General features: G+C 37.8%; 1 protein-coding gene across 6 annotated transcripts in view; it reads right to left on the bottom strand.

Moving 5' to 3' along the window:
- The window catches only part of TENT4A (terminal nucleotidyltransferase 4A), a 52,756-nt gene that overhangs the window by 5,040 nt on the left and 21,958 nt on the right, over positions 1-25,758 (bottom strand). For 3 of the 6 annotated variants that reach the window (XM_015854363.1, XM_015854364.2, XM_015854365.2), the window contains exons 7-11: positions 25,146-25,359; positions 19,103-19,229; positions 14,069-14,169; positions 13,633-13,805; positions 5,338-5,496 (exon numbers count right to left, since the gene is read on the bottom strand). In XM_015854363.1, coding sequence (XP_015709849.1) covers positions 5,338-5,496; positions 13,633-13,805; positions 14,069-14,169; positions 19,103-19,229; positions 25,146-25,359 — 774 coding nt within the window. The remainder of the gene's footprint in view (positions 1-5,337; positions 5,497-13,632; positions 13,806-14,068; positions 14,170-19,102; positions 19,230-25,145; positions 25,360-25,758) is intronic. The other 3 variants (XM_015854370.2, XM_015854369.2, XM_015854368.2) reach the window with 1 other exon arrangement.

Genomic DNA, 25,758 nt, shown 5'->3' with positions numbered 1-25,758 from the left:
CAGCCTAACCAATATTTTATCTTTAAAACACTATGAATAATCCAAGTATCAGGCAGTGGTTTATTAGCCTCATTACTTCTAAGCTAACAGGATCATATAACATTTATATCAGCTACCTGGTCATACTCTTAATCTGTTAAGATGGCCTATCTTTAAGATGCACTGTAGCAAAAGCTCTTATTCAAGTTGTTTAAATCTGGGAAAAAACAAGGCCTAAAGTGCTACAAATATCAAGAGATCCTTCTCCTCCCTTCTGAGCCCTTTGTTTGGACCTGCTAGCTGAAGTGAACTAGACAGCATAATGACAAGTTTGTATTTATGCATTTACAACCCAAATCTCATTTCTTGTCCAATTAAAGAAAACACATCTTTGCGACAGAAAACAACTTGTATGGAGTCCAGAAAGAGCACAAACAGAAGTTCCAGCATTTCTTGCCTTCTAACACTAGAGAATCAGAAGACTCAAAGTCATGAGGGAACAGGTGTGAGATGAAACAAGCAATGAGAAGATGGAACTCATACTGCAACTTCACGAGATGGCCATTGTTCTTTTATCTGAATACTTTTAAGTATCACAGGAGATAAATTTTCTGACTGAATGCTATTTTAGAACTTAGATTTCTTACTGAGATTTCTCAGCTTTCACTTGGAAAAAGAATTATTTCAGCATACAGGCCCAGAGCACTCTCCAAACAATGAGTTCACATCAATGTTGTCATTGTGAAAAAGCAGGTAGATGAAATGCACATGCAAGTATATAAACTAATCTGAGATAGGGAGGAGTGATCTGATTACAGCGACATTGGAAGACAGAGTTATGTTAAACAAACTGATCAGGTAATACTTCCACATTTTCTTCACTTCTTATTTTTTTAATTATTACTTATGATGAAAACCTGTGCTTAGAAACTGCTCTTTAGAGTTTCAACCAGCCTTTTCTTCAACTCAAAAAGTACTTTGGAAGCAGACAGTTGGAAAACCTCATTTCCAATGCCACTTAATTCTGAGGATCTACTAGACACTAACAGCATCAGAATTGCCATTGGGGCAAAGCAACACCTCTCACAATTGTTCTGGGTAAGAGCAAACTCTGAAGCAAAATATTTTAGCAAGTGAAGCATAAAAGTTTAGATTATCTCATTTTAGCACTAGCACTGAAGTTTCTTTTTCCTATTTGTCTTCTTCCTTCAGAAGCAACTAGTAAATGCTGCTATGAAATTCTTAATGACCATGTCAGCAATCAGATATCATTCATTTGAATGTCCTCAGTTTCTTCTCTTTTCCATCGGTAACTTCTCAAAGTGGCCACCATCAACCCAAGAAACTGAACAGAACTCTCCCCATTTGAAAATTACAACAAGAAAACTGTCCTCCTAATGGAAAGTCACTATTTTTTTTTTTCCCCTTCCATTCCCCTGGACATGTACACCAATATTGTTTTTCTACTCACTCCAATAGAGAGTGCTGGTTCATGAACTGTTCCATTCTCCCAAAAGAAATTTCAAGTTGCTTTGTCAGCAAAGCAGAATGATTACCAAGGAAAAACACTAATAATACTGAAAAGAACACGGATCTTTATAAGGAGCTTAATTAGTCTCTGAACTACCTGGAATTTCTCCAGTTAATTATGCAGTGTAAAAATAGAACTGTTAATCACTCAAATGCTTTTTTGAACAAGAAAACATTAAGAAGATCTAACAGCAGAGAATTTGTCTAGAAGGCTGCCACTGATTGACAGTTCTTGCACTGGCACTACCTGCTTCTACAGCTAGTGCCTGGGACCTACGGGTAAAGCTTCCTGTGGATCATGTAAAGTCTTCAAAGACAATAAGCTGAACTGCAGGGGAAAAAAAATGCCAGGGAAGAGGTTTAAGACAAATTCCATTGTAGACATTGGAATCCCTTTCAAACACTTTTCGGATAGGAAAATATCTGCTGTTAAAGAGGCCTGTGTATATTGAAGCCTATCAGGATAGAAACCCTTGCGGCTAGTAAGTTATGCCTATTAAAACTTGTGACTAAAGACCATGCTAGTTTGAGTAAAGTTTTCAAGCTAATCCATTCATTCTCCAAAATGTTGCACACATTTACAGCATTCTGAGTAGAGTGATTTCAGATCCCACTTGAACTTGATTGGTCGTAGTCTTCATCTAAAAGAACATGTCTACTTCACAATACAAACTCTCACTAAATTCACTGTAGAAAAATAACTGCTACTGTAGGTAGCAAGAAATTCTTCTGATTTAACATGATCCCAAAGGGCACATCTTTGCCTTTCAAAAGCCAGAGTTAAAACTCCAATTTTAAACATCTACTTATTGTACAAACTAATGAAGAAAAGCCAAGTAATGTTGCAAAACACTTCTCTTCCAAAATTCAAAATTGCAGCTAAGGTCCAACATTCATTCAAGTTGCCTCTTTACAACCTAACCAGCTCCAAATACTAACTTGTTTTGTACTAATAACTGCAATTTCATTTTGTTTTCACACAACTTTGATGAAGTTAAGCTACAGGACACCTTTTCATAGAAAAGAATTTAGCAACAAAACAGACTAAGTCTATACTTAACATGAGTTTAACATAGAACTGGAATTAACAGAACTGAATTAATCATTCAGGAGATTAAAACAAAGATCATACTTGAGATACAAGTGGGGGCTTGCTATATGATTAAGGATTGCAGAGAAAACAGATGGGGAAAGCACATTATGGAAAAATTTTTGAAGACCGCATTAAGCAGTCTACAAGGGAATAGTGGAATACCAGAAGTATGTAGAGCAACAGTAATATGGTCTAAACAAAAGGGGGGTATCTTGAAAAACATTTTTGTGAAATGTTTTAATATTTGTGTAGCAACCACGAAGAATCTGTGACTGAGCTATAATAAGCCATAACTCAAGGCTGATATTATTGAACATGAAAAAACTGCTCAGATAGAGCTTCTTAGATATCTAGAAGTTCCAACCAAGCACTGACTTTTTTCATTCTATAGTAAGAGACAGGTGCCATCTCTAAACAATGTCATCGGCTCAATGAAAAATGTACCCTTATCAGCAACATATCGAGAAAGGTCAACAACATCCCAGGCTGCATTACATTAGGAAGGGTATCACTTACAAGGTGAAGAGAGGTGATCCTTCCCCTCTACTCAGCACCAGTGAGGCCTTATCTGGAGCACTAAAAGTCCGTGCTCCCCAGTACAAGAGACACAGGCATACTGAGGTGAGTCCAATGAAAGTCTGTGAGAATAAGACATTGAAACACTTGTCATACATGAAAAAGATGTCAGAGCTGCACTGTTTACTCCCAGAAAGAGAACTCTGAGGGGCAAGGATCTTACTAATGGATTTAAGTACCCAATGAGAGGATTAAAAGTAAATGGAGGAAGACTGTTCTTAGTAAGAAAAAAATGCTTAGTAAAAGAACAAGGAGAAATGGACATAAGTTGAAGTATGTGGAAAAACATTTTAAGACTAACTGTAAGACTAAACTTTTTAAGCCACTGATGTCATGTGAATTTCACTGAAAATTCTGACATGGTCATCCCTCTGATAATATCCTTCTCATAACTGGAAAGAAATGGATTTGACAGGTGGACTGTTGAATGTATGAGGTACAAGTTAAGAGATCATAGAGTGGTGATCAGTGGCTGGGTGAAGACCAGTAAAAAGTACTGTCCCTCGGGGGTCAGTACTGGGACCAATGTTCTTCAACATCTTCATAAGTAGTGCAATCAAGTACAACTTCAGAAAGTTTGCAGATGACACCAAGCTGTTTGTTGCAGTCAACACACCTGAGGGATGGGGATACCATCCAGAGAGAACTAGACAGGCTGGAGCAGCAGTCCCATAAGAGCCTCATGAGGTTCAATAAACCAAATGTGAGGTCTTGCACCAGGGTAATGGCAACCCCCACTATCAATACAAGCTAAAGGATGAAAGTATTGAGCACAGCTCTGTCAAAAAGGGGCTAGGGGTTCTGGTGGATGGCATGCTAGGCATTAATGAGTAATGTGCCCTCAGAGCCCAGAAGGCTGACTGCATCCTGGGCTGCATCAAAAGAAGCATCACCAGCAGGTCAAGGGAAGTGATCCTGACCCTCTACTCTGTGATGTGGTGACCTCTTCTAGAAGCACTGCATTCAGGTACAGAGTCCTCAGTAGAAAGAGTAATGGATTTGACTGAACCAAGCATCCTGTATCATAATCCCTCCCTGGAAGTGTTCAGTGGGGGCTGGCCTAGATGATCTCCAGAGATGCATTACAACTCCTGCAATCCTGTGTGTTCAAGACCAGGTTGGATAGAACTTCTACCAATCTGGTCTAGTGGAATACTCCCCTGAAGTGACAGAGGAGTTTGAAGATAGTCTTAAAGGTCCCTTTCAAAAACATCAAGGAATTTCCGAATCAGATAAAAAAAAAGTCATGAAATAAAAAGTATCCTTGTCCTACAGTTCCAAGAAATGCTACAGAAAAATTGAGAGAACATTGAAAACACTGCAGAAATCTGACCAGGCCAGACAAAGAAATTTCCATTGTTTCCTTATCATAGACAACCAACTACCCCAACATGCACTCATGAATAGACAACCAACTACCCCAACTTGCACTTATGAGGCAGCTGTTTTGACTAATAGTTTCAATAACCAAAATTGAGGGAGCATTTTGCTGTAGACAGATGCACCAAGGTTGTAAGGAAAAGCTAAGGATCTTTATTCTCTTTGTACATTAATGGATGCTAGCTAAAATACTGAAGGCTTGTTAGGTAAAATACTGTCTCCCTGCACACTTAATACTTTGGTATCTTTCCTGGAAACATGCCTCATTTTTTTTCTCCATCATTAGAATTATTACAGAAAGTTACAAGTGGAGACAAGTTTGTTCTAGCAATTCAGAAATCAAGGCCACTAAACACACCCAGACAAGGCACCGGTATCTTTTCACATTCAAACACTAGCTTAACAGATACATCACTTGCGAGAAGTTTCTACTTAAAGGAAATTAAATAGCCTAGAGATCTGCAAATATCCCACTAGTTCGCGCACTGGAATTCTCAAATATAGGTTAGTGTCAGATGTCTGACACTTGCCTATCAGGTTATTCCTAGGGGTCAGTGTGCTGTGGAAGAGCTCCAAGTATCTCAGACACTTCCCACCCATTCTTCTTCCTGTGCTTCTGACATAGCAGTTAAGTAGCTTAGTGGTTATATGAAATTCAGCACATGCTACATCAAGTATATCTCCAGCGTTTTTTAGATTGACAGCACAGCGCAAATGATTTATAATTCCAATTTGATCACTTTCTCATAAAAAGGTAGCTCCATTCAATTGGCTCATACCTGATTACTGGCGGCCATTATCAAGGTTCTTGTAGGCGCAGATTGGGGTTTACCACTTGGCATAGGCAATGCTGGTGGTAAACTGGCCATAAGTTGAGTCGGTGCTTGCAGACTGAACTGGTAAACATTAGGAGCTGTGCAAGGTGGTGTATCAGAATCCTTTTGGCAGAGAAAAAGGGGAAAAGAAAAGCAACTTTACAGAAAATACAGCATATACAGTCTATGAATGTGAAAATGCATCCAAATATAAACTCTTGTGAACACTGTAAAAATTCTTTCAGTGGTAAGAAAATAAAATAGGCTACTACTATATTTAGCAGTTTAGACTGAGTTTAACTGAGCCTCCATCATGAAGACAAAGTCAACAGATCTATAGTGATAACAAATCACTTCCAGTCAGCTTGATCTAAAGCCAAATAAAGCTCTCTTCTACCAGATTGGAATTAAGAGGTAGGAACTACAGCTAGAAAAAAAAAACAGTGCAAGAACAGTGACAGTGAAATGCGGGCTACAATTGCAGGTGTCATGATAGAATCAGTCCTCAGAACAGTGTTATGGATTGTACTTAACTGTATGGAAAAATTACTCAAATTCTTACTCTTCTCTCATTCAACCCACTAAAGTTAGAGCTCCACCTACCAAGAAACAAGGAGATGGCCTGTCAGACAAAACTAACATATAAGCACTAGTTACCCACTTCTTTTCTCATCAGTTTTCATTGGAAGTACGCACAATTCTTCAGGGGAAAGCAAGACGGATGTAAGACTACAGAAACACTGTAATGGAACTCACTACTAAATTTCTTATTCCTCCTCTTTCCAGCTTGATCAAAAGCAATTGCATATGCATCATAAGCAGAGTTAACACTGCACATCTAGAGCACTCAAACACACTCAAGTGAATAGGCAAAGGCAGATCCAGAAGTTTACAAATACTTTACACTTCAGATCCATGTCTGGAAGACAAGAGCTCTGACCTTCATCAGTATAAAAGCTATAGAGATTACACTGTAAAAAGGCAGATATGAATACAGGAATAAGATTCCCCCTAATGTTTTTAGCTAATTATATAGGGATGAAGCTACAATAACTGCAGTAAGCACCTAGTTAAGTTCCTGATCTCTTTATTGCTACTTTGCATGCCTGCCATAGCTCTTCTGTACAGGAAACTGTTGATCACAGCCTGAACCTCTGATTAACCACCTGGGGCAAGCAGTGCCTCAGCTGTGAGGGCACAGGTGAAGGTAATTCAGCTGTGCTACCAGAAGGGGTGGAGCTTTGCTCCAGCTCTCCCATATCTCATTTAAGGGCTGACTACTACTCTTTCTGTGGAGATTGCACCTTTGTGGAGTTTACTACAAACCTTCAACATCAATGAGCATTTTCCCTTTATCATAGCTTATCTTTCAATCACTATAATCTTTCAGAATAAAGATCTGTTTAATCTCTGTTTACCAATCAACTGTATAATTGTATAACTATACAATTGTATAACTGTACACCTTCACAAAAATACCTGAAGAGAACCTTTGGAAACAGGAACAGGCTTATACCAGTGACAACTTTCCATTTTAAAACCTATTCTTTAAATCAGTTTCAATTTCCTGAATAAGAACACGGTATTCAAAAGGAAGATTTCTACTACTTATATCTCTGATTAGGTAGGAGTGTTCAATTTACCTTGCTGTAGGTAAGGAAAAAGCATGGAGGAGAAACAACAAGTGTTACTGAGGAAGCCAGATCAAACTGCAACTTTTGCTTGACTAACAGGATCCCTAGCTTTCTATTTGAGCAGAAACAGTGAAACAACAAATGCACTGTAAGAGGAAAAGCTGAAGTGATCTTACCATGCAAATGTCTGTTCCTAACATCAGGAATCCCCTTACTAACTAGGTCTGACCATAAGAGTTTATTTCAATTCCATTAATAACTCAAGACTTAGATACAAGGTAAGATGCAAGATAAAGTTTGTAGATACATCCATCCTTCAGCACAATAGTTCACTTTCTACTAGTATCATGTGATTTAATTATATTTACAGGTATCCTATCCACAAACCTAACAGTATGGAAGAAGTGTTTTCTGCTTTGTTTTATGACATCGCTAGTTGATTCAAACTGTTCAACTGGCAATAGTTACTATTTTAGGAATTCAATTTTCAATATTTCTTTTAAATACATGGGTCAAACAAGTTTTAGAATCTCAGGCAATTGTTAAAATTGTTACTCTAAGGGGAAAAAAAAAAAAAAAAAAATCTAACTATCCTAGAAATCAACGTTAAGAAATCAAAACCTTTAACAAAGAATGGAAGATTCTTGGTAGCATAACATATATAGGTTGTCCCCGACATACATACAAGAATGAATTAGAGATCTAAAAGGTGTTCTTATCGTCCAATTCTCCAGCCTTCTTCCATCAGTTCAATCATCTCCCTTTCCTACAACATCTAGAAGTTGGAAGCTGTGAGAACAAAGACTACTTCCATACAAATTATGTTCTTGGAAAGCAAAGAACTGAGCACTGGTGTCTACAGTTGGAACTTTACAGTATAGATTTTTCTCACATGCTCCTCTCAATGTGCTGTTACAACAGCAGGAGCAAAGTGATCTAATAGGTAATCGCTGCCATTCCTATTTCTTTCACTTCTTCCATTATTCCCTCTCCACTGTACTTGCAATAACACTTAGCATTATGAGCCAATTCTGAGGCAAACCACAGAAACAGCAATCTCTTTTCTTTTGCTTTTACCCTTTCAGTCAATTCACCACAAGTTCATCTGAGTATCAATGCAGAAAAGCCCAAGGAGCAAACGAGCAGAGTCATCCCTAGAAAGAACAACTAGTGGATTGACTGAGCAGTAGTATGAAACCACACTAGAAAAATTCAAACATTTCAAAGAAGTTCAGCCAAAGTACTGAAGAACCCCAGTGCATAATCTTGTTTGAATGGCTTTAGTCCAGCACACTCAAATCTTCTTGACAAATCCACATACTTCCAAGGTGATTTGACAGACTTCAAATCCTCATCCCATTTCACACCAGCTTGCGCCATTTCCCTTTTTGGTAGGTGGAGCTATAACCTTAACAAACTATGGTATAATAAAGTAGAATGAATTCAACATGTCTGTTTATGGCAGATGACAAGAGAGTGAACTTGCATCAATAATCAAACTAGTTGCACCCCCTCCATGTGCCAATCTATAAACAAAACCTTAAATATGAGGCAACTGATTTTTCTGTCCCTAGTTAAACTCCATTACAAAAGCAAGTTTGTCATGCTAATAGGAGAGGGAGGGGAAGTGCAAGAACAGATACCTGACAGAAGCAAACTAAAAAAAAAAACAAAAAAAACCAACATGTCCTCCAAAACTAGTAGCAGTTTCACAGAAATACAACTGAAGTTAATCTAATCTCCCAATATTAAAAATGCAAAGAAAGCGCCCCTTTAGCCTCACTGTTATCTTCTCCAACGCCTACAAATTTACTCGTTTTAACAATATTAAACAGAAGATATTTCCCCAAAGTGTGTCATTTCAAACTTCCTTTATTACTCCTACAATTTTCATTTGACTGGCTCTCCAAATTTTGCAGGTAAACGTTCTTCAAATTAAGCATTAAATTATAGCACTTATTAAAGCAAGTTAAGCATATAAATGTTCAGTTTAGGTTTTCTTCCATCCCAAAGTGACTTTGGCACCTCATTTCCAGGTGAGGTAATATTAATATATGGCAAGAACGTAATTAGCTGGAGGCATCAAAAAGTTGCCTAACTCATGAAACAGTGTGCTTCTTTCTCCTTACCTCACAGACACCAAATAAGTAAAATCAAGTTTTATTTGTTGATTCACAATTCCTCTGCACCTTTTGTTACTCAGAATAATTTACTAAAAGATCTGTTTTTCCAAACTCTGCCTCCTGTAGCACTGTACAAGTTTACTCTTACATCAAGCGGGTATACATAATAAAAAGCCTGCTTGAGCAACTGAGAAAAGAACTGAAGTAAGACAAGACAGTATAAAATAGCACATAAGAATATGGGTTAAGAAAACAAAGTCTACAAGTGGAGAGTGAAAAAGAAAAATAATCAGGAAAGAGCTGTACAGGCAATGTTTGTTCCTCTCTGATCCACAGAAAATGCCAGAAGCCTACACAGTAAGAACAGGGAAAAGTTTTAAGAGATTTGGGGAGAGAAGGTTTCAAGGTTGCTGGCTGCTTTATTTGGAGACAGATTTAAATAATGACTTCAGTCAGCCTTTCTTGAGAGACTAAAGATTGAGTTGGTTTTCTTTTTAAGAGGACTTGCTTCCCCTCATTTGATCAGGAAGGAGGAAGAGTAAGACAGGACATGCATTTTATCAAAAGATGGTCAATTATCCATCCATATTTGAATGGTTACTTCAGTTATGGCATGAGAACACTGACAAGTAAAAAGGTAGAAAAGTAATTTTCTATGAAGCTTTGGCTTTCAAATTGAGAATTCTGTTGGGCCACACTCCTCCAGCCCACCCCCCCTACACACACTTAACTGGAACACAGTAAGATAAATCAGTCACTAAACAGATATAACAACTCTGCAAGAAGAGCTGTAACTGTTTTGAAGTGTCAGTGTCTGTCCTACTGCAGATAAGCACGTCTTACACCTGTCAACTTCATCCCTTTAAATAAGAAAGCAAAATTTATCAGGACAGACATGTCATTTTTACCACCTCCAAATTGTGAAGTTCAACAGTTTCTGCCAATCAGGTGAAATTTGCAGCCCTCAAGACCAACAGGAATAAAAAGGAAGAGCTGATAATTAAAAACTGAGCCCAAGTACTAAATGCCACAAATACTGCACAGCAAGTAACAGTTCCTAAGTCAGTGTGGATCTTGTACTCAGCAGAATGATAGCAATGAGGATCAGTCTTGTCAGTCATTTATCTACTACTTTAATAACATTAATATCTGATCACAATAGTGAATATTTAATAGTGGAAGACAGTGAAAAGAAGATCCACAAAACATTCAAGGTAGTGGTTGGCGTATCCCCTGACAGTGGCAGAATGGTGGGCAGATCAAGCAGTGACATTCTGACAAAACATTATTATTAAGGCTAAACAGCAATGACTACAGCTAAAATTCAGGAACAGCCTGAAAGAACACATAATATTAAGAGACTTAAATAGACTATACAGGTTACCTTGTTCACTGGAATTTCCATTACCTTAACACGGCTGTAATGATCTTGAGAATTCAAAATTCTACATGAAATCTTGTCATACAAGCCCCAAGAAAGTTACCATTAGAGGCATTCTGAGATAATGCATACAAGATTTCCTATATCCAAACTTCCAACAAAACTCTGCAATTGTGCTGGACTAGATTTCAGAGGTTGTGAATCTATTAGATTTAAAAACCAGCTTTAGAGTTTTCCTATGATCAATTACATTACTTTGATATGCAGGTACCACTGTCACATTACATTCTAAACTCTGTTTGGCACAAGGGCATCAAAATTACAGAGTACATTTAGTACCAGTCTATACTAGACCAAAATTAGACGGAAAAAAACATACCACAAGTATTTCTATTTGGCAGAGATCATTGGTTAGGTACATATTCTCTATCACTACTTTAAGATTTTGTGAATTAATGGAGGGAAGCTCTCCATAACACTTAAGCAACAAGAAATCCAGATCAGCAGTTGCAAAGCACAGATCCAGAACAGGAAATTAAAAAAAGGAGATGTTTAGTTACTTAGTTTCTCAGACTGCTATCTACTGCTAGCCATAGCCTGCAAAGGGGCAAAGGTGAACATCTGGTTTTAGATTGCTGCAGCAGTCTGAGTCAGTAGGAGAGTTAAAATGGAATTTCCTGATACCAGATACTTATTTTCTATTGCAGAACAGTTTGATACTTGCTCCCGCAGAGGAAAACCTCAGACATTTTGCACAGTCCTTGATGGCAAAGACATTTATAAAGCACCTTCAGAACAAATAAGTTCATACAACCAGCAATGTTATTTATTCCAGCACTTGCTGGATCATGTGGGAATGTGCAGTAGTTTCATAACTTACCTGTGGGCAAGAAAAGAATACATGCTGCTTTTTTAATCAGAGCAGCATACAACATTTTAAGTAACTGCACAGTTGAATACTTTGTTCAGAAAAAAATATACTAAATAGATCAGTGATAATTAACAGAAGAAATACACATGCAATCTTATGTTCTGATGACCACTTCCTTTGTATTCATAGGTTCTTTTCTAGCATGTGCTAGAACACTTACACTGCCTACAGAGCTGAGCTAACAGAATGGGAATGTCAGTACTCAGAATCTTGCAGAGAAGTGTCACTGTGAGTTAAAGGTCCCTGCTGACATGTACACTATGATAAATCCACAAACTGAACAGCTCAGATAGCAAGAGATATCACGAGTCAGATTTTGCTTCTAAGATGACTGATCTGAAATTTACTAGATTCTAGCAAAGCTTTTCTTTTTTTGTGATTGAGATTTCAGTTTGCCAGGACTCGTGAAGTTCTAGTTTTGCTGTCCTTCATCAGCCAGACATTGTTAGCATTTTGTTATTTTTACAGCCTTGGAAAATCCATATAAATTATGATCTTTGTATCTGGTAACAGAGCAAACTGTCAATCTAGGATCTCCTTGCCTCCTGCACTTTCCTTACAATCTGCATCTTCTTTTCAGTCTTTAGTATCAAACTTAAAATTTAACTTGAAATGAATACAGAATCATCCTTCCACAAGATCAGAGCTAACACTATATAGACCTCTTTTAACATTAACACTATATTACCTTGTTCTGAAACTGGTACTGGATGAAGTTCATTGCATCGTACCTATGTGCAGCATGCACTAGAAGTCTTGCCACAAACAGGATCTCACACATGATGGAATTTTTCTTTGCTGGAGCCTGAACTAGACCAGATACTACAAATAATACTACACTAGACCAAATCACAGAACCTCCTGAACTTCAGCAGAATACATTTCTCTTTCTGAATTAAGTACAGCTCAGAATTACTCAACAAGAATATTATCATCCTTGCATATCCCAAGTGCAGATAGGATGGACTCTATCAGAAACCTGTCTGCAAATTAAGGTAATATGCTGGAAGTCTAAAGGACACTACACCAATAAACAGGGCATAAAAGAGGGACAAGTACATGGACATAAGGCTTCTTATTTTTCTAAGTAGCATCACCTCTGTTTACTTCTGGAACACACATGCTAACTGCAAGTCCTTCTTGTTGAGTGTTTTTCCACTTTTCACTTACTAATGTATCTGATAATTAGGCAGTTAAGTTTTTCATCTTGTAATGTCAGGCAAAATGGGACTAAGGGGAAGTCACTACTGCTCATGCCCCCAGCTAGGTTGAGAGTGCATGACATCTAACAAATATTTTCACTTCCTCATAAAACATATCTTACAGTTCTATCTTCTTCACTGTCACATTCAAATCAAGAGCACAACTAGCAGCATCACTGGCAAACACCAAGCTGTTCTTTTTCCATCTGAACATTTATTCCTTGCTTGTCCAGTTTTTGAAAGCAGTTAGCAGACAGGTGCTTGGACTCAGCACTACCCCTTTACTCAGTTAAATACAACTGGACATTGCATCTTCTCCCAGTCAATACTGACACCTAAAACACAACGTAATTCAACAGATTCCTGAGTACCTCATGCAAAGCGAGTTTGTGCTTTATCATCTGCACAGCCCAACTCCACTGATTTAAAACTATATGAAAAGAAAACACCTGACAATTGTTAAGAGTCTGGGAATACACCTAGACAAACTATTGCTTCTTCTTCCATGAAGTTACAATAATGCTTAACAACCATTTTCAAACTGCACTTTCCAACAAGGAAGCTGACAAACTTGCACGTTAGGGCCTCTCACCATTAGAATGTGAATTGACTGTTTGGCTGAAAACATGATGTAGTATTATTCATCCTCACAGTAAAATTCACGTTCAATTTAGTGCGCAAGAAAACAGGACTGGAAATTGAGAATGAGATTTTTCTTGATAGGAAAATTTGATTAAGAGATTTTTACTATCCTGCTTAATTAGCTACTGTCAACTTGGCACATACATCTTATTACATCTAACTAATACCACAATGGGTACCAAAGATTTAGGATGGAACAAAGACCTATTTCATTTAACGAAGAAGTAATTCCCTGAGCAGGGGAAGTTATTAATTATCTGCAGTAGCTGAGGGACAGTATCACATGTTTCAAAGGGAGTGATAAACTCTGCTTATTAGTTGAACACATTAAAATAAAAAAGCTTACAATGTCACTGCCAGAGAGTGATGATACAGACGACGCAGATGAGCCAGAGGATAACTGTTGTGTACTAGTCAATGACAAAGTCAAGCGTTGGTTGTAAGATGATTCAGAGTCTCTGTTGTTGTTCTGTTCTCCATTGCATGGAGATATCTGGTCTCTTATTTTCAACCTATTATCTGTTAACAGAAAACATGAGCATCAATTAAGAGCACAATACAACATATGGATCCTCAAATCTAAGAATTACTTTTGTTTACAAGCCAACAAACAAGCTCAGAATATTAGTTTTGGATCAAAAAGTTAAAAATCCCTTTATTTTTTTTCTTTAAGTTTCCTACAGAATACCTGAAATAACTCATTTCAAAGCACAGTTATTCTGAACTGCACTAAGTCAAAGAAAAAATGTTTCAGTTGGTTTCAAAAGATTTGCTATACCTACCAAGTTCAGGTGATAAATTAATTTTGCTCCCCCACTTCTTTTTAATCCAGGCCCTGTAGTCAATCACTTCTTGGGTCACTTTGATGATTCTACCTAATGTGCTAAAAAATATTTAAATTAAGACTATTGGTTACATACATACTTGCAAGCATTTTAGAAAGCACTGAAATTATGTTTGGAGTCAATTTAAGATATCCCTAACCAAAGAATCTTTTTGAACCTTCATTTTTCTTAAATCAGCACAAGTCACTGAAGGATCACATTTTAAATTAGTTTATTACTTCTCTCCTGCCACGCTAACCTGAAAGCACTGACACAGGTAAGATTTTTACTTCTAAATGGAATTCATCTTAATTCCCAGGAAACTATGTACAAATTATATTGTGTTTGAAAAAGGCAAATTAGAGGTTCTTGCATTTCCCCAAACAAAATGTATTTCTCCTACTCCCTTAGAACATCTGCATAACAACTATAAAACGTACAAATGTACTCAGCCCCTCAAATCATTCTTCACACTGAATAGACTCTCCTTAGTAATTGCTTACAGATTTACAAGGCATCTTGAAAGATCTCCACAATTGTAAAGGAACTATCATGCATTGTGATGTAGTAGACAAGATACAGACTGGCACAAAATCCCATGTTAAGTTATTAAAGAAATTTTTAAAGGTTAACTAGTTGTGAGATGAAGCCCACCTGATCCTTTTATCCTGCTAACTCATGACCAGTTATCAACAAGTACAGAGTAACTTTTTACTGCATACCTTCCCAACATTCATACAGGTGGACTGTGTGTTATCTTGAACAGTTTTTTGTTCTAGTTTAAGAAATTAACTTTCAAGTTTTCCTTCTATCAGGGGCTGGGAGCTGGAACACTAACTATACTAATGCTTACTATACATGCTCAAGATCCATGAAGGACCAACTACTGTACAAAAACAAGCTATGAAAAGCTATCCATCCCAGAAAAATGTAAAATTACTTGAATTATGAAAATCTTCAACAGTTGTAATAAAATTTTTATAAATTTCACACCATAACAGGTACACTGTGCCTTTATCGATATTTGAGGTGCATTAATAGGAAAGACATATAGCCTAGAAGTATATACACTGCCTTTATTAGGCCATTTCAACTCCTCTGCAAGGAGCAACAGTTCTAATTCATTAGGCATTATAATTTCACTGCAAGACCAAGTACCATATGTTCCACATTTAGATTCCCAACTTTAAAGACATGCCAGCGTGTCAACATTGAAACAGGAATTTTAAGCAAGCTTTGGACCATATGACATCACTTAAGTAAAAAGTCAAACACATGTAGAAGATCCTGATGTACAGAACAAGTGTTATCTGCTATCCTATTATGTAATTACATAAATGCTTTAATGCATGCTGGGGGATACAACCTTGAATTTTACATAAAGAATTGAATACTTTGACATGATTGTCACTATTATCATAATGAATTCTTGGGATTCACAGCTCAACAACTAAGTACCTTAAAAAGGAACAGAACACACTTTCTAGCAGTCACTACATTAAAACAATGATGCAAATTTTCCTTAAGATCGCTCTTAAAATGATCAGATTGATGACAAGATTTAATGAGGCAATATCTAAAGCTCCAGACAGTTTTCTACAGCACGAAAATCATTGCCTGAGAGACACTGTTAGAGGATACTGAACTTCTGAAGTATCTCCCTGATAGTAAAGAGGGACAACAATCTAAAGCCAGAAGGATCTGCTTGAGCACATGGATTAGAAAGAAAAATGTCAAGCCTTTGATGAGATAAACACTGTGTAGGGAAAGCTGATACTGCTGACATTTCTTGAAAGACAGTATGCATTCTAATGACAGCCACCCAGCATTTAAGACAAGAAGCAAAGAAAAGACTAGTACTTCTGCCACGTGTCAGTAAATCTAGCAGATCAATTCAACATTCCCTTTGACAGTCCTGGGAGCTGTCCTGACCAGTCAGAGTCAACCCAAACCGAACACACAGACCTAACAGCAGTTTGATCTAGTGGGTTAAGAACAGACCTAACAGCTGCAAAGCAAAAAGATGGAGAAAACAGACTATTTTTTAAGATTCTCATCTGCAAATGACAGCCCAAACATGCAAAACATGCTTCCTCCAACTCTCAATCTCGCCTTCTGGCATGATAGTATCTTTCCCTCATCCACCTCCACTATTCATTTACCTCCAAGTAAGGAGAGATCTGATAGGAATATAGAACTCAACAAACTGAACAAAGATTTCAGACTTAGTTATGCTAACAAAGATTTCAGACATAGTTATACTGATGAGAAACCACAGGAGAACCACATTTCCATTCCTTATTTCACATGACCCGATCTGCCTCCCAAACATGGCTATGCTGCTGTTTAGGGATGCTGACTGAATACTTCAACAATATGACAAGTTAGTATTGTAGGCTAACATCCTCATTTACAGACACTATAACCCTGAGGATGAGTTTATGTCATGTATATATATACACGCACACACAGCCCTCCAGCATAACTTGTGACTGTCAAGCAATACAGTAACACTCTCTCCATTCTGAACAACTTCCAGCTGCTTCTCTTGCTTCTATTCTGTCCTTCAAAAAGCCACAACGAAAACTGGATCAGCTTCTTTAGGAGACGACAGTGTTGATGTAGCTTCCTTCAGTCAGACCAGAGAGTTAAACTGACTCAGCTTCTGACTACAGGCTCATTACATCTAACCAAAGGCAAGAGTCAGGAATACATAGATCAAGAAGCAAGATAATGAACTGCTAACAGGGGAATAAGTCCGTGGATAGATAGGCTAGACAAGGTACAATGTATTTCCTACTAAAGAAATCCTTCCTTCCAAGTTGACAGGAAACTTTCTGGACTAGAAATCTGCTGAACAGCCTATTAACCTCTCACGAAGCATTCTAGAAACACAGTGTGCAAGAGGAAGACCGGGAACAAAAAAAGAGTTAATTCCTGTAACGTTGACTAACTACCTTTAAGACCTAACTGATCACTGCTGCTTCTCAGCACTGATACAAAATATAATGAGAAGCCCAGACAAAAGATAACCTTTACTCCCAGCATGCTTCAAATGTTTTATTTGGAAGCTTAAATAAGATGACAGAGTAATGTGGATATGCCCATACTGTACCAGGGGTCATGTTAGCAGAGAATATGGGCGTGTAAGGCCTGTACTGAAAGAGCAAAATCTGGCATATTTTGAAACATCAGAAGCAGCAGTTGACTAGAAAGCTTTAAGTTACCTTAGACTTGTGCTTCTTCAGGTTGGACTGACTGAAAAAAAGGCAATAACGATCACTAAGAAGGACCTGAAAGCTACTGATATGGCCAGGCATGTACAAGACAAGACCACAAGATACACACAGGTTTCCCCTGAAAAGAATAGATAACAATTCAAACCCACCAGACTGTTCAACAGGTTTTCATAATGCAGGGAAACAGCCCCAGTTGTGGCAACACCAAGCAGGTTAGTCTTCATTGAAAGCTGCATCTATTATGACACTTGACATATTGCTCCTGACGCAATGGTAAGTTACAGGTATGACAAGTCTTGAGACTCATATCACTGGCACAAAGAGCTCAAAGTAGCAGAAAGACAGGTCAGATGTGTAACACCTGCATGGCCACTGGGATTTCTCAAGTCTGGAGCTTTGATAATTCAAACATTTCCCTACATACAGTAACAAGTGTACTTACTGATGACATCTGAGACTTGCATTAAATGCATTTACAAACTTAGTTATGATGTCTAACATAAGAGGCACCCTATAAGAGAATGACTAAAACCTCTGAAGAATCACCCAATTGCTAACTAAGGCCTAAGATAAGCAAAACTTCATACAGCCCTAGGTCCTTCTACCCATACGTACATAGGAATGAAACAACATTATCAGACAGTACCTTAAAACAACAACATTAAATGTTAACATGAAACTCTTGCTACCTATCTCCATCATCACAGGGGCATGAACTGTCTCAGTCTCTAAATTTAGCACCACAGAAAAAAAACAATAGGGATTCACAGGCACTATTAAAACCTGAGAGTATCAAAGCCAGAAACAAAAGGTTACTACTTTATGGCAAACTTACCATATATGCAAGTTGCCTCACCAAATAATAAACTTAGTACAGGATAACTATTTCCCTTTCCAATTACATTAATAGTGGAAATTAGTACCTTGACTAAAGTTTGCAATTTTATCTATATAACTAACATGACTTCCTATAGCCACCTCCCTCTAAAATCAGTCAGGGAGCCCAGAATACTACTAGAATTCAAAGGAAGTCCCAGAGAAGATATATCCTTTGATCTATCCCAGTTTGCACTGAAGGTTAGGATTAAACACCGTATGTTAGAGCAGATACATGAATGAAAATATGACACAGCTGAGATAACTTCACTTTTTTCTCCTCATCAAAAAATACACAAAATTTGCAAAGTTAAGAGCTGAGAACACACTCAGCTGTACAGTGTTTCTATGAAAGACATCAAAATGTACCTAAAAATACCACATTTAGGAGTATGCTAGCTTTTAATGGCAATTCAATCATTATTCAATAAGTGACAGATTCATATGAAGCCTTTTAAAAAAAATCTGGGGGTCCACATATTAGAGAACAGGGAAAATTTCTAGTCTAGTTTTATGTGTAAACTTTGTTCAAACCCATTTCTCTGCTGTAATGCAGACAGAAATCAAACCAAATTTGAAGTCGGCCATCATTCCTTTGCAATACTTCAGGCAGAACATTTCTGGAGAGGCTACTCTGGCATTCTTCCACGCTAAAAAACCTCACACTGGATTAATTCTGGCTTTTGTCATGTTGTCTTCATTTCAATGCAGCACATGAAGGTATTGCACTCTCATAGCACTGGACCAGCCTGAATTTCTAAGTAGATTTCAATACAACTGAAGTTAAACAATAAAGAGCAATATTCCTTTTATTGATTAGACTCAACATCCTAATTGATTACAGAAACAAACAATATTCAAAAAGTGGACTAATTACCTCTCAGAATCTCTATTTGGATATGATCTTGCAAGTGGTGATACTGCATGGCTAAGAACAATGTAGGCATAATCAAAAACTTGTTTCACTTGCATGGCACCGTAAGAACTTCTGCCAACGTCGTTTCCTGAAATAATGTGACAATCATCAGATCACCTTTATTAATATCAGTAACCAGAAAAATCATTCATACTCAAAACTCAGAAGCCTTAACAATACAACTTCACTTTGTTTAAACTGGTCAGACCAATCTATTAATATCAGGTACAACTAAGTGTGCCCATCTCATTAAAGGATGCTAGCTTCAGGAATGACATTGAAAATTACGCATTCAGTACAGCATGTGAAAAATACTGATATATTACAGCCTGAAAGGAACAGAAAATATAGCTATGAACAAAGCTTGAAGCTGATCTTGAAGAAAGAACCTACCTCACTTACCAGTAAAGTTTCAGCAAGCCAAACTTAGCTTAGAATTGCACTTGTGCAACTGCATTATCTTCACTGAACCAATGGCCAGGTATACTTACATCAAGCCTACTTAAGCTTATCAAAGCTACAGCTGAATAAGCCAATGCATATAGGTTGTTTATCTTGACAGGATAACCAATTTCTCAAAATCTTTATCATGTAGGATTCCACAAGTCTGTACAGCATTGCTTTTGATCACGTTCACGGTAGTTCTTGGCTGTCACTCTTTAAGCACATTCTACTTAGAGCAGAACTCCTTCCAAACCCAGTGCCACGAGGAACCACAGACATTACAAACATGCTAAAGCTTCTGTATCAGCAACCATGCTTATTAACTTAACAGGCTTAACATAAGCGTTCCATTTGACACCCAGGAAGATCTCATCAGTACTATCAAGAAACCAGTTGGGGTTTCTGTAGATAGATATACTTGGTATCAGACACCAAAGGTTCACTATCACCACTCAATTTAAAGAACACTTGAAAATAATTTCCCTCAAATTGCATGCCCAAAATACAGATTAGATCTTGAGTGGGTAAGGAAGCTGCTAACAGTAAAAGGTTTCCTCCTTTAGAATGATACTTGGATGCTGTGAGAACACTGGAAATATACGAACCACTGAAAGTATTTATTTTAAGACTGCAAATGAAATCAAAGCCCGTGAACAAGCTATAATGAATTGTGAAAACTGATACACAAAGGATCAAGTCTATCCTTTAGCAAGTGAATCTAATGAGGCTGAATTTGACTTGAGAAAAAACTTTCACTCACTTTAGTATATTGGTTCAGCAAAACATTATAGATGATCATGCTAACTTAGATTTGCCATCCTGGAAATGCAGTATCAGCTTTACTACTTGACAATATATTGCAGTCCTTCAAGATTCTCCAACAGTTATGCCATTTGAACAAGAAAAGGCAATTAATGAAAACAGATTGGGAATCAGAGCACTCTGGGAACACAGGAGGTTTTCATGTAATCATTAAATGATTAATTTAAAACCTGACTACAAAAGACTTCCATAAATGTGAAGCAAATAAGCATCTCACATAACATACTGCTGAAGTTCCCAGCACTTATTAGACTTAAAATTACAAAACATCTCAAAAAGAGGTATTTACAATTGGACTCTACCCTAGAGTAGAAGCAGACCTTGAAAAGCAAACTTGGGAAGAAACACACTGTAGTTCAGTGCTTCACTGCTAAGTTAACTGAGACTTTACCAAAGGATTTAGACCAAAGGTAACTGCATAAAGACCCAAGGTATGCCAACAGTCAAGATATCAGAACAAAGATGTTATACTAGGGAAAACAGATTAATTCAGCACACATTCTCCAGGGCAGAAGCAGCAACAATACTGGTTTCACTTAATGACATACCACTTAATGACATACAAAAGAAAATAAAGGCAAAAAGCAATAAAGAAACAAAAACAGTATTTACAAGGGGCTAAACACATGCAACTGCACCTACCACTACTACTACTAGATTTACATAACAGGAATTGAGTACACAGCATCAATCAAATTACATTAATTAGCATAGCCTAATAATGCTGTTAAGGCTACTACATGTAACACATGTCCTGGAAGGAGCTACACCAAAATGAAAACATTACTGCTACTAATTGTTGGTTACTCCTTTTGACAGCAGTTGTCACCCCTGCCAGCAAAAGAAACCACTGGCCTTCCCCAATCTACTTAGAGCAAACCAGGACAGTTTAGTTTAAACCAAAGTTGTGTATGAATCTTCATTAAAGCAGTTTTAAGAAGAGGTAGGATAACCCATGCTATAGCATGCCTAGGTCTCTGGATTGCCTCACTCTGCACCTGTAATTAATTAATAAAAATTTCTGAATAAGTGGTTTTATTCAATTATACAGTCTGCAGAGCTTCTGACCAGCACCGCAGTTGAAAAGCAGGTACGGAAGCCAAAGCTATGTGAGCTTCCATGAATAGCACCCAGTGAAGTTTGTATTTTAGGGAATACATTTTCTTCTGATAAATTATTCTTGTTAACACATCACATTTTACATACCTGAGCACTCTTTCGTCACAATCTAAACTGAAAAAGCTAAAGCTCAAACACAAATGCTTTCATGCAAATTCTCAGACTTCAACCTCAGATACACATTAGTAGATAACAACGATACATGACTTCAGTTCCATCCTCATTCATTTCCTAAGAGAAGGGCTCATCCTTGAAGCATACCTAAGACTTCCATCAGCATCTATCAGTACTATCACTCTGTCAAGAAGCCTTTCATTACCTGAAGCAGTTTCAAAAACATGGCCTGGAAAGGCAAAGGTACAACAGTGAGCTAAGACTAAAGCAGACCTGGTTATGGGCTTCAGCTATTACACACTAATTGAGAACTCTTCACAGTATTTGACATTAAAAAGTTCTTTCAGCTGCTACCCTCAATGTATCTGCATATACAGTAATACAAAACAATGAACACCACTTTTCTCATGAAAAGAATAGCAGACATGAACCATCAAGTCTTGGATTACGACTTTCTACATTTGCTGCTGCCTACCTGAGCCAAGATCAAATCAGTCCTATCTCAAGCATCAAAAACATGCCTGATGAACCTTGATAATCTCCTCATAACTAGAAGTACAAAAAACCTCTCTAATAACTTGCTGAATAAATTCAACATCAGTGTTAAAATAACAAACTAAAAATCTGTGACCTACAATAAGTTTTGTCTTCCAAAACACGATACTGGAAGGTGAATCCCACGCATACAAACCTCTACTAGGATGACATAATTTACCCTGCTCCAATTTGTTCCCATGAGTTGCAGTTCTCCTCAATAGTTTTTAGAAACTGATGCAGTAGTAGCTTCAAGAGATTTTACTGGAAATCCTTCCATTGGTTAGGGTGAGATTTCCATCCCATTACCCTGTCCTAGAACACTAATGATTTAGCATAAGGAATCCTAAAGCATTAATGAAGATCAGATAGAAACTATCACTTTACGATGCATCACAGACTAGATCAGTCTGATACCTCAAAGCCAGATTAAGAGACTTCCCACTTCAAATGTAGACTCCCAACATCTTTCTTTGAATCTGTGATCTCAAATCACAGGAATTACAAACCTTATATGCTCAATAAACTGTCTTGGAGACTCTCAGAAGCAATTCTGGAACACCCAAGTAGATCTCGACCAATCTCATCCAAATCATGCTATAAACAGCTGAAAGCTCCTATTAGATATCTAATTTTTTCCTCTTCTTCAAGGAGAAAACAGAAGAAAAATTACAAGGCTTAACTGTAAGTCACAATTAAAATATTGAAAAGTGTAGGATATTTGTAAGTCCTCCATAGATAGGAAGACCAGACACAGGTTTCTGATTACAAAGAAACACAGTCATGCTGCCACTGGAATAGGTTTTCAGGCAAATAATATACAGCTACTAATGAAAGCCAAACATGATAGAAGTTGCACATAACCATACTTAGTCCTGGCCAAGCACAGCAGCAATGATGGGCAGAAACTTAGAGCTACACATGTAGAAGTGATTAGACAAAACTATCTTGCATGCAACTTATTTATAACAAGTATGAACACTCAGTACACTGAGTATTTAGAAAGCAGCCAAACTTCAGTTCCTGAATTACTGCTTTTAAAGTGCTATACATAACAGTCTATCCACAAGGTGTGATAGCATAAAGGTTAACTGCCAATTACACTCTAGAAATACTAATGTATAAGTCCAAATTAACCAAAATTTCATTTTGTAAAAAAAAGTTGGATTGAAATTCCAGCTACATGTGAAAATTTAAGTAGAATCCAAACCAAGTATTACATAGCGTAAGCATTACTAATTGACAGCCTTAATGATCTTAATAAAAATTAGTCACCATTACTCTGAACATGACCGAATCAAAAGTCTTCAAGAAATCTATTTCTTAGCTTAAAAATGGATATGCAATTAAAACTGACATTTGCTGAAGGTCCCCGTACAATGCAGAAGCCAACTATGACTGACTCTCCCTACCAACACCATAATCCCTTGATATACACATTCACGACCATATGCCCATATTTCTGTGCTGTCTCTACCATACCATCATGCAGAGTAGGTACATTATGTGGTGCATTTATTTCCTATATAGTATAATTTATATCACAGAATTACAGAATGGCCTGGGTTGAAAAAGACCTAGAAGATCATCAAGTTTCAACCCCCCTGCTATGTGCAGGGTCGCCAACCACCAGACCAGGCTGCCCAGAGCCACATCCAGCCTGGCCTTGAATGCCTCCAGGGATGGAGCATCCACGACCTCATTAGGCAACCTGTTCCAGTGTGTCACCACCCTCTGAGTGAAAAATTTCAAACTACCCCTATCCATGTTTCAATTACCTATCAATGTCAACCCATGTAAACAACCATTCCCCTCCTATTTATACACTCCCTTAAAGTACTGGAAGGCCACAATTAGGTCTCCCTGGAGCCTTCTCCAAGCTAAACAAGCCCAGTTCCCTCAACCTTTCTTCATAGGAGAGGTACTCCAGCCCTCTGATCATCTCAGTGGTCCTCCTCTGGACCCATTCCAAGAGCTCTGCATCTTTGTCAGGCTGGAGGCCTCAGGCCTGGATGCAGATGGGGCCTCACAAGAGCCAAGGGGGACAATTCACCTCCATCTCTCTGCTGGCCACCCCCTTTTTAATGCAGCCCAAAATACAATTGGCCTTCCAGTCTCCAAGCTCACACTGCAGGCTCATGTCCAACTTCTCATCCACCAGGACCCAAGCCCTTTTCCACAGGGCTGCTTCTAAAGGAATTCTTCCCCTAGTCCATATAAACACCTAGGATTGCCCCAGCCCAAGTACAGTACTGACCCACTTCTCCAGCCTGTCCAGGTCCCCTACATGGCTTCCCTTCCTTCCAGTGTATAAACTGCACTGCTTGGTGTTGTCTGGAAACTTGCTGAGGGTGCACTCGATGCCAGTCTACACTGCTGATAAAGATGTTAAAAAGCACCAGTCCCAAAACCAATGCTTGAAGGACATTGTTTGTGACTGGTCTCCACACAGACATAGAGCCGTTGATCACAACCCTTTGGCTGCAAGCAGCCAACCAGTTCTTAATCCAATGAGCAGTCCATCAACTCCATCCCTATCAAATTTAGAGAGAAGGATGTGGTTATAGATAGAATAGCACCACAGACTGTGTCAGGAAAAGCTACATTTTCCTTTCTTTCTCTCAAAACAACAAAAAACCCACATTTCTCTGTACTAATAACTTCTCCAGGATTTTCTGGATCTTTCTCCATCACTACTTCTACCACTCCTAGAGAACCTTAAGTTCACATTTCTGAGCATCCACTACATTACTTACTTGCAACACTTACACGCAATCTGGGTTACTCAGACTAAGAACCCTCACAAATTTCAGTTACTTAATTCACATCAGTTACTGTATCTCACCACCAAGAATCCTTTTCTCTGAGCTGCTTCTCAACACATTTAACAGACTTTAGAGGCTCTAAATTAAGTTTCAGAGTAAAAGTTGAGCCAGAGGCCCAGAATACTACAAGAAGTGTGCAGTCTTACCAGGCAGGAGAGGATCTTCAATACATAACATGGATGGTCTGTATCCGTTTGTCATGACTTTCATGATTTCTTCTTTGGCAATATAGGCACCACCATTTTTTATTCTAATACCAGTTTTCAAGTAGTTAAAATTCCTTCCATAGAGTTCAAAGAATTCTATCAGAAGCATTCCAAGGTTTTCATCAGCTCTTCTGGCATCAATTCTTGGATGCAGCTGTGACAGAACAGTAACTAATTACTAAAAATTAACATTTGTCAGACTACAGTAGTACAACAAAAACTCTCATTTAAACAGCTGAGTATTATCTCTACAAGTCTGAATTGAGTAGTTAACTCACATACTTAATTGTTTTTATGTAACCCAGAGGGGGCAGCACTTAACAGCATATGGAAAAAAAAGAATTATTTCTTGCCAGCTCTAAACGTTTTTCTAAGCCAACAGTAATGAGGTACATAGAATCATAAACGTTGGAAAAGATCACTACTGCCACATTAAGGCTTAGTAACAGATTAAGTTTTTTTGTTTTGTTTCTTAAAAAAATAAATAATTAGGCTTAATGCCTTCAGACGCAGAAAAACTATTTACTCCAACTGAATTAGCTCTTGAATCCAC

This window comes from Coturnix japonica, chromosome 2 (genome assembly GCF_001577835.2).
Source record: "Coturnix japonica isolate 7356 chromosome 2, Coturnix japonica 2.1, whole genome shotgun sequence".
Lineage (NCBI taxonomy): Eukaryota > Metazoa > Chordata > Aves > Galliformes > Phasianidae > Coturnix > Coturnix japonica.
Note: the sequence above shows the minus strand (reverse complement) of the source record. Positions and strands in the feature narration are given on the sequence as shown.